At 45.6% G+C, this 10284-nt stretch overlaps 1 protein-coding gene across 1 annotated transcript in view; it reads right to left on the bottom strand.

The window, feature by feature from the left end:
• Positions 1 to 2444: 2444 nt before the first annotated feature.
• Positions 2445 to 10284, bottom strand: part of Bltp3a (bridge-like lipid transfer protein family member 3A) — a 48655-nt gene continuing 40815 nt past the window's right edge. The window contains exons 16-21 of the mRNA XM_059281447.1: positions 8348 to 8499; positions 8100 to 8250; positions 5664 to 5926; positions 4550 to 4658; positions 4335 to 4435; positions 2445 to 4014 (exon numbers count right to left, since the gene is read on the bottom strand). Coding sequence (XP_059137430.1) covers positions 3889 to 4014; positions 4335 to 4435; positions 4550 to 4658; positions 5664 to 5926; positions 8100 to 8250; positions 8348 to 8499 — 902 coding nt within the window. The 3' untranslated portion in view covers positions 2445 to 3888. The remainder of the gene's footprint in view (positions 4015 to 4334; positions 4436 to 4549; positions 4659 to 5663; positions 5927 to 8099; positions 8251 to 8347; positions 8500 to 10284) is intronic.

Below are 10284 nucleotides of genomic sequence, written 5' to 3'. Positions count from 1 at the left end.
ATACTGTTTAATAGTATTTTTTAATTTGCTTTTCAGGTGGTTCACAGAACCAGTACACTCAAGAGTTTGATTAGATATTGCAACATTAAAATTCCCCAATACTGACTAGGATTCCAGTTCATTGTATACATTCTCACTGCTTTCCTCAGAGAATGAAGTGACTTTATTGACAGTGATTAGCAGTAGTAAGGCTACCTGATATAATTGGCAATCCACTGACCTGCTTCCCATCCACTGTTGAGTGTAACAGGAAGAGGGTTGGAAGCTGTTCTCTTCTGAAGCTTTCCTGAGCAAGTCTTGTTTTTAGCACCCTGAGTTAGGGAAATAGCTCAGACTCACGTAGTAATTAGACAGATCTTTTAGTAACTTACATTAAAACTCATCAGCTTAGCCAAAGCAGAAGACACTTCAGTGGAGCACTCCACAAAGAGTGCTGTAAGACTCAGGCTAAATATTGACCAAAAAACTAGTAAACTCACAAAAAAAATAATTCCCTCTCAGCTCTAATAGGACATCTTAACATGTAGGAACTACTCCTATTTTGTCGATAAAGGATACCGGATAAGGCAGGAATATAATAACAGGACAGGAAGCTCAAATCCCAAGTCTGGCCACTTAGAAAGGCCTCATTGTTAACAGTAAGAGTACTTCCCTGTGCCATGGGGCAAGTGCCTCTTCATTAACAGCCGTTCTCCATACCTACCCTGGGGAAATGGAAAGGCCCCAAGTCTCCCTCCCATGTGTGGCCTCTGAATCTCCAAGAGTTAGTCACTTAAGTCACAGCTGTCATAGCTCTCAACCAGATGTTACTTTACTAGCTTAGGTAGTAAATATCTGTTTTCAATTTTGTGGCTTGATGTCACTGATGTTAGAAATTTAGGCATAAAGATGAAAGGAGTTTGGAATAGAAAGTTCCCGCCCAGGAGAACTCACACTACCTTCTTTGCAGTGCTCAATCTCTTGAGCCCCTAAGGGAAAACTAACATAAATTCACAGCAGACATTTGAGTTATACGGTCTGTGAGATGTGGTATCATCCCTTTCTATTTCATACACAGGTACCATTCCTTCAGAGAGAAACATGAAGATTATGGCCCATGGCACAGCAAGGGTCAGAGGAAATACACAGTAAAAACAGCTCGTAGGGAAGAGAACCCATGTTGGCTTTCCATCAGAGACTCAGTCTTATTCACTGAAGTAGACACTGACAGCCATCTGCAGCCCGGTTAGAGGACTAGATCTAGTCTACACACACCAACACGTATTCCCAGTACACGCATGTAAACAGGAACTCGAGGCAATCGCAGATGACGCAGCTGCAGTAAGTGCTCTACAGCTGAGAGGGCAATGTGCAGTGGCTGCAGTCTCTGAGGGACAGTGCTGCTGTCCCTCCAGAAGTTTTCTTGAGGTATTATTTCATGTTACAAATCACAACTTCCCAGCAAAACTCCCAAAGAACTGCCCTGCTCTCCATTCTATTCTTTTACCCTTATCCTGAAGATTCACACAGCCAGTTCACATCTCATTATGACAGTTTCTCCTGTTTATCCCCCAATGAAGAAGGGAATTGAATTACAAAAGATGACATCATTGAGATCCCATGGAAAATAATTTTACCATCTTTTCTGAGGGATGACTCCCAGACACAAAGGCCAAAGCCACCACGTAAGCCAAAACTATGTCTCCATTTGCACATGGACAAGAACCCCAGAGCCCCTCAGCTCAGAAACCTGACATTCTGGCCATTAAGGCATTATCCTTGACAAAATATGTTTCTACTGCAAGCCTGAAGGAGAAGCACACCGAGTGTTTGCTAGACATCTTCTCATGGAGGGATGCGGTGGGCAAAGAGGAAGGGATGTGATTTTACACCAATCCAAGTGACCCTGATCTATGCTTCTATTTTCTAGTTACTGGCTCTCCCTTCCCCTCTAAGAATCTTAGAAACACAGATGCCACTTCTCAAACAAGCTCTTCAAGTTTCTGACTTTATTAAAAGTGCTTTCTTTTCCCTGAGGCAGTGACAGAGCCCTAAAACTAGTGTTTCAAGATTGGGTTCCTCCTACTCTTGACTGTGTATGTGGTCATCTGCTCCCCTCCACTTTCATCTCTGAGAACAGAGTCTCCGTTTTCAATGCACATCCCCAATTGTTCTCCCTGTTCTCTGAACCTCTGTTCCCTTCTCTGTGTCTTAGGTAAATAAAGCCAATAGAAATGCCCAGTGGTTGGATGAAGTCACAGTTCTACCTGAGACGTTGCTCTTGCCAGCCTTCCTAGTGATGTTGGGAGCACAGCCAGGCACGGCGCCACAACCGTCCCTCCTCCCTAAGGAGGCTCTGGATTCTTCTCATTTTTTAGTGGTAGTAGTTAAAATATACATAATCTTTATTTTTGTTGTGTTTCTAATGCTGGGGTGAGTCCAGGTCCACTGAAATGCTACCACTGAGCCACATCCCAGGCCTTCCCTGTGCTGAACTTCACCCCCAGTCATGTTTGGTATTCACAACCCTGCTCACTGTGACTTTTCTATGGCTGTGTTTCTCTCTTCTGGCCTGCTTTTCATTGTCTAGAAGCAGCAACATTTAACTGCATTTAAAGTTCTAGGTCATTTAAAAAAATCTGAAACAAGGGAACTTCACCTGCTAACAGTGTCTCCAGATGGTGTTCCCAAGTGTGTAATGTATCTCCTCAGTGTAACAAAACACAATCCTGTAAGAACTGGTGTTTGAAAATTTGCCTTAGTGAAGAACATGACTGAGTCCTGCAAGTTTGAACAAATGCAACCTCCTTCTTTCATAAATATTTTTCATTTACCCTCAAAACACAGGGTGGTGCTTTTCCTTCCCTCCCCCCAGCCACAGGCATCACCTGGCTCACAACCAACCATCTCGTCCTGTAGGTGAGTTAGTGATGCTTCTGTTTGGCCAGCACTACTTGGAGACAGCACAGAGCTGTGCTCTTTCACAGGGACAGGAGGAAGCCTAGCTAGATTTACTTAAGTTGAAATCACATGATTTTAAAAAGCCATAGTAACAGGGAGTGAGGCAGCATACTGAGGTGTTTACAACTAAGTTTAGAGCACATGTTTATCTCCCAAACTACCAAGTGCTGAAGTTAGCAAAGGCAGAAAGACATAGTGCTGGGAAAGCAGGAGCCCAGGGACTCCTAGTATAGAAAGAAGATAGTCAGGTACAGCTGTAGAAACAGGCAGAACTATACCCCTGCCTCATGCTCTCAGCCAACCACTATTTCTCTTGATTTAAATCTCAAACCAATTACTGTGCCAGAAAAGACAATCTGGCTGAGTCACAGTCAAAGCATCACAATGAAGAAATTCAACAGAAAAGAAACGAGACCCAAGGCTATTGGCCAAGATGGTATGAGCCTAGCCCCTGTTCCAGGATAGACAGTCCATGGTTCCCTGACCTCAGGCCTCCTCTGCCCTAACCCAAGGCTGGGCTATTTCCTGATCTACTCCAAAACTCAGGCCAAGGACTTCAGGTATGCCATCGGAAGCACTGGGTCATGGGATCTTGGCTGTGTGCATGACTCAGGTGGACACTTGTTCACACAGGCCATAAAGAAGCAAACACCACTGCCATCAAACCAGGAGGTGAAATGCTCTACAGTGTAGAGACGATTCCTCTAGTATGCAGAGGGCTACAAGGCTACATAATGGCAAGATAAGGTGCAGGGCCAGGTACATAGCTATCCCAGTTCCTGGATGCAGCCATGCTCTCCTTGTCCTCCACCAGGCTAGCTGCCAGCAGGAAACACACAGAGAGTGACCTGGGTGCCCCCGGCCCTGCTGGCTCCTCGGCACCTCTGTCCTAGGTGGTGCTGTTGCTGGTGATATCTTCTCTCCTTGGCACAGATGGCTGAGCTGCTGTCAGAGCTCAAAGAGAGGGTTGTATTTCCTAATCTCCTGGAGAAGTTTTTCTTTGTCCTGGTTGGCATTGGCCAGTGCTTGTTTGGTGTCCATCAGTTCTTGCTGTAGGGTAGGTAATTCTTTCTCCTGAGGGATAAGCAGTTCACCATTAGGAACACAGCCAGACCTCCTTGCAACACCACAGTAAGGGGGCTTGGGAGGGGGAATTCACAGAAGCAGCAGTAGGGCAATGATTAGAACCAAACAGTTTTCCAAGGGTCCAGTTCCCTCACTGAGCTCATCAGCTCACGTCTACAGCCTCTAGCCTTTCTTCCAAAGCTGCTGCTGGTGACAGGAGCCCATACTACCCACTGCACACACAGATGACCTTTTAGACCTCTGAGTTTTATTGCTCCCACAATTACAACCCCCTAGAGGTTTATGGGGAGGTTAGGTCAGGTCCTCACCTGCAGTCCCAAACCCTGTCCTTCGGGCACCAGGAGCACCTGTTCTTTTGGGACTTGCTGCTTCTCAGGTACTTCAGCCAATGGTGTGTCCTGAGCAGGAGCTGGAGAAATAAGCATTTTCAGTGACAAACAGCTGCCAACAGACAGACCGACTTGTCAACTCTATCGACTCATCAGAGAAAGGCAGAACAGAGAAGCCGAGAAGCCTAACTCACCGCCAAGGTGAAACACACCATCGTCACTCCGCTTCAGCACAAGATGCTCCACCGCCAAAGTGATGGGGACAGGGCCAGGGGACGTTGGATAGATAGGAGGGATATCATCCTGAAGGACAGAGGGGAACCACATGACTTACCCACCCAGCTCAGGACATATCCATGCTTCTACCATTCAGTTCAAGGCATTTGACGCCACTGATTCTCCAGGTATTCTTTTGTTTATAATTACATTTATTTATTATTTGTGTGTGTCTGTGTGTGTCTGTGTCTGCATGTCAGGGCTCTCATGTGGAGGTCAGAAGACAATTTGTAAGAGTAGGTTCTCACCTTCTACCATGAGAGTCCCAGGGATTGAACTCGGGTCCTCAGGCGTGGCAGCAAGTGCTTTACCCACTGACCCATCTTGCAAGCTCGCCCACACATTCCTGTAAGGTACAAGAGGCATAACCAAGCCTCATCCGTCCTAGAGATGGTGAGACTGAGATTCACACAACCAGGAGCTTGGCATGGTTACATAGAATTACAAATGACCTAGGCTTTGTGAGAGTGTGTTCATGTGCATGTTCATGTGTGTACATGTGGAGGCTAAGGTGTCTTACCTCAATCATGTTCTTCCTTTTAAGGTTTATTTTGTGTATAAATGTTTTATATTCGTGTATGTATATGTATCACCTGCATGCCTGGTGCCTGCAGAGGTCAGAAGAGGAAGTCAGATCCCCTGGAACTAGAGTAACAGAAGGTTGTGACCCACCAAGTGGATGCTGAGAGAGAAACTCTAGCAAGTGCTCTGAACCACTGAGCTATGCTGCAGCCTTCTCTTAACCCTATCTGTGAGATGGCTTCTCATTCAACCTGAAGCTCACTGGATAGCAGCCCTTGGAACGCTCTCATCTCCACCTCCACAGAATGGGTCTTTCTAACGTATGAGGAGCAGCAAGCCCTTAACCAGCAGAACCATCTTCTACCCCAGTTCAGGTTTTGACCCGTGCCACCCATGCCCATGCTACTGAAATACTGGAGACAATGCCTTTTCACTTGCTCACCGAGCTATGAAAGGACAGGAAGACACTGTCACTACAGAGGCCAGGGCAAACACCAAGGTCCCTCTCACCTTGAGGGTAATACTGGAGTTCAGGAGCTCAATCTGCATCGGGACTACCACTGGGACTTCCTCATCCTCCAAGAAAGGCCCCAGACCATTGAGCACTGAGGTGAACAGCTCCAGGTCACAGCCCCGAAGTAAGAACCGTAGGAAGCCATTTTGTGTGGCCAGTGGAGAATGAACAGATGCACCAGGCCCCACCTCAAAGCGCAGACCTACAGCAGGCCTGATGTGGCCAGTCTTCAGATTTGAGGATTCCTGGAAGCTTGTACCTTTGAGAAGAGAGCCGAGGAAAACATATTAACACAGAGACTGTTGTAAACACTTTTCCTATGCCAGCATGTTAGCACCATCCCATCTCAGAGGCGTGAACTAAGTCACAGAGAATAACCTGCCCCAAGTTACACAGTTATAGATAGTGGAGGTGAGATCTGAAGTCAGGCAGTCTGAGCCCATGAGCTTAGGCTCTTCATTAGAATGTCTCAAGGTAGAGGAGCAGTAAAACACCTTGTATGAACTGAGGCACTGGACTAATGGTGCAGGGAAAGTGCTTCCAACAAGACCTACAATACCCAAACCCAAGCATCTTTTCCTTCTCTAAAGTGGTGGCCTTCACATCCGTCACTCACCCCATGCTAACCCCTCCACAGTGCCATAGAGAAACACCTGGAGTGGACCTGCGCAGAGAAGAGTGTGCCGGAGTGACTGGGAAGCAACACCTCAAAAACTGAAGCCCCCCACTTTAGTGATAGAGAGTCGCCACCTAGGGTAGACCCTCAGGGGTACAAACCCTACGGGAACTCTTGAGCATGAGCACCAGGGAAGGCATGCCTGGGAGCTCACAGTGCCTCTACTTCAAACAGTCACAAACGGTGGTGTGCGGCACACGCCAGTAAACCCAGAACTCAGGAGGCACAGGAAGAACCATCAGGAAATCAAGGCCAGTCGGAGGCACATGGCTAAGTTGCAAGTCAGCATGACTGCATACATGACAGCATGCCTAGGAACGAACAAACTGGAAACAAGCCGAAGCCTCAGGAGTGAGCAGGTAGTGGATACAAGAAATACTATATGTGACAGAAACGGGTTATGATGGCGACTACACAACTGTAAATTTATAGTATTCAAATTATAACTGAAAACGGGGGAGAGAGTAGACACATCCAAAAGGAAGAATACTGTAACAATGAACTGATCTCACTTTAGAACCTGCAGCAACAAGCAGATCAGGTTTGAGCCAGGCATGTGGTATTATGTGACAATAATCCTCGCACTGGGGAAGCCGAAGAGGATCAGGAGTTCAAAACCATCCTCAAATACATGCCAATTTCTAGTCCAGCCTGGTCTATATGAGACCCAGACTCAAAATAAATAGGGGCTGGAGGGATGGCTCAGTGGTTAGGAGCACTGGCTGCTCTTGCAGAGGAGACAATCCCAACATGGTGGCTCACACCATCTGTTAGTCCAGTTCCAGGGGATAAAACACCCTCTTCTGGCCTCTGCAGGCACAAAGCATGAACCTAGTGTACACATCTATTCAAGCAAAATGTGAAAAATAAAAGCAATCTTTAAGATTTGTTAATAAAGCCTGGAGTAGTGGCGAACACCTTTAATCCCAGCACTTGGGAGGCAGAGGCGGGTGGATCTCTGTGAGTTGAGGCCAGCATGGTCTACAGAGTGAGTTCCAGGACAGCCAGGACTACACAGTGAGATCTTGACTTGAAACAACAACAACAACAACAACAAAAATCCAAAAAAAAAAAAATTTTGTCAATAAACACAATGTTTTGTGAAAAAAATCAAATCACAAAATAGTAACTATGATTCTATTTAGAAAAATATCCAAAATTAAGTAACATTCTGATGGAAACAGATGGAAAAGTTACAATGTAATGCAAGAGAATGGTTGCTTAGGGCAGCGGAGAGAGCGTCTGGCAGGCTGCAGTGCTCACTGACCAGGTGGAAAGTATGAAGTACATACACAGTAAGGAAGGTTTAAGAATCCACTGCAGTGCTATTATTTTATATGTAATCTATAAATAGTCTTTGGTAACGACTTAAGATTTTTAAAAATATGAAATGAAGCCTATGACATAAGCCAGAGTGTCCTGCCCTCTGATGAACATGAATGACACAAGTTCCTGTCAGATACAGCTTTTTTGGCAGCCACAAGACAAAGGACAGGACACTCTTCCAGGTTAAACCCAGTGGGGTCTGGAGGTGAGGATGGACACTACCCAGTGAGTGTGAAGAGCTCACATTACACACGAAGAGCTTCAGCAGGCCTCCTGTTAGACAGGGACTCTGTCTAACTGGAGATTTCCCCACAGCTGCTAGAGAAAAGAGCCAAGTGTCTGGCACTGGAGTTTACAACACAGGGCCGGTGCCAGCTAACCTGGCCTGCCTCGGGGAAACCCCACTTTCTGGAATGGCCGTCATCTGTACCTGGGCACTGTCCACGTAAGAACTGCCAGAGCCCCACAGTGCCCAACTGTTGCAGGGCCAGCTCTTCTGCTTGCAAGGCTACTGTCAGGTCCTCACCCCGAACTTCAATCCCAAATGACACTTCATTCACCTTCAGGACCAAAACTGACACCTGTCAAAAGAGATTCTCTTAGTTTTGATTCCCAACTTGGTGCCTGACCCAGAGCCTATCCCCCGGGGGCACAGAAGAAAAAAGCGTGGCAGCTGACCGAGTGAAGGTCGAGGTCACCACTAGCTGACACTGAGCTGTTGGTCTCTGGCAACCCCTGGCCACAATTATCCAGAACAGGGATCCCTTGAACACCACTGTCATCCAAGACACTTGTCACAGGCGCTGGTGGGACAGACTCTGGACCAGATTCTGCATGAAAATGGTAATGAGAAAGGTCAAAGGTCAGAAAGGTCTGTTCACATCTATCCTCTAAAAACAGCAACAAACTGTAAAAAACAAATATAACAGCTGGGCATTTGAAAACTAACTAGAGAGCTGATGAATTTAAGGACTATTGTTTTTTAAAGGGCAATACTGTTTTGGTCAACAGATAATCAGAATATGGTATAGATATACAAAGAACAATATGTGGACTTAAAATGAAAGGAAATTCTACACTATACACATTAAAACCTAGAATCTTGCATACACTATATCAAATAGAATACACAAATCATAAAAAGTCAAGCAAGTGGAGTATGGTAGCACATGCCTAGAATCCAAGCACACAGGAGACCTAGAGAGGATCAGAGGTTGGAGGCCAACCTGGCCTGCACAGTGAGACCCTGAATCAAAAAGCCAAAACCAGGAACTGAAGAGATGGCTCAGTGGTTAACAGCACTGGCTGCTCTTGCAGAGGACTTAGTTCTGTTCTCAGTGGCTCACAATTGTCTATAACTTCAGCTCCAGAGGATCCCATGCCTTCTTCTAGCTTCTGAGGGCACCTATCCTCACATGCACATACCCATACATACATACACACACACACACACACACACACACACACACACACACACACAATTAAAAACAAAGAAACATCTTTTTAAAAAGCCAAAACTACGCGCCCCCTGCCCCGCGCGCCCCCCCCAAAAAATAAAAATAGAGAACAAGTGTTGGTAAGAATGTGGAGAAGAGTTGGGTGGTGGTGGTGCACGCCTTTAATACCAGCACTCAGGAGGCAAAGGCAGGTGGATCTCTGCGTTTGAGGCCAGCCTGGGCTACAGAGTGAATTATAGTGAGTTCCAGGAGAGCCAGGGATACACAGAGAACCCATCTTGAAATACCAAAAAGAAAAAAAAAAAAAAAAAAAAAAGACTGTGGAGAAAAGCAAACCCACCCTAGCTATATTCAAAGGAAATACAGTAATATAGTCAAGGAATGTGTGCACTGCCATGTTTATTGTAGCCTAGTCACAATTACCAAGCCACACAAACAACATGTGTCCACTGTGCAGTGAATAAAGAAAAGTGTGTGTGAGTGTGCAGGAAAATCTGTCACTTGAGGCAATATGGACAGAAAGGCACAAACCACATACTGTCACTTATATGTGGTATAGGAAACAATCAGACATATTGCAAAGAATAGAATGATGGTTACTATGGAGAGAATACAAAGATGTTGGCCAGAGGGTATAATCATTCAGCTGGACAGGAAGAGTAGATGGTATATATGTGAGATGACATCTATTACCACATAAACACACACATCACAATTTGTCACACTCCAATGAAAAATAAAGGGAAAGAAGGGACCAGTGGTGTGACTCGGTGTCAGAGCACTTGCCCAGCACACTGACAGCCTCGATTAGAGCAGTACCAAAAGCAATAATTATAATAGTATCGATAGGAAAGACATAAACATGTTCTTCAAATATTCTGAAGGAATCATTTAATAAGTTTCTATTTTGATAAGCTAAGAGCATGTGACTTCCCAAAGTGATAAATTTAATTCTTGAAAGTTAACCATTGTATGGAGATAAAGAGATGGCTCAGTTGTTAAGAGCACTGACTTTTCTTACAGAGGAACTGGGTTCAATTCCTAGCACCCACATAGCAGTTCACAACAGTCCATGACTCTAGTTCCAGGGGATCCAGCACACTCTTCTGTCCTCCAAGGGCACCAGGCATGCACACAGTATACTTACATACATTCAGA

Source organism: Peromyscus eremicus, chromosome 16_21 (genome assembly GCF_949786415.1).
Source record: "Peromyscus eremicus chromosome 16_21, PerEre_H2_v1, whole genome shotgun sequence".
Classification (NCBI taxonomy): Eukaryota; Metazoa; Chordata; class Mammalia; order Rodentia; family Cricetidae; genus Peromyscus; species Peromyscus eremicus.
The sequence above is the reverse complement of the archived record's forward strand: the minus strand, read 5'-3'. Positions and strand labels throughout refer to the sequence as shown.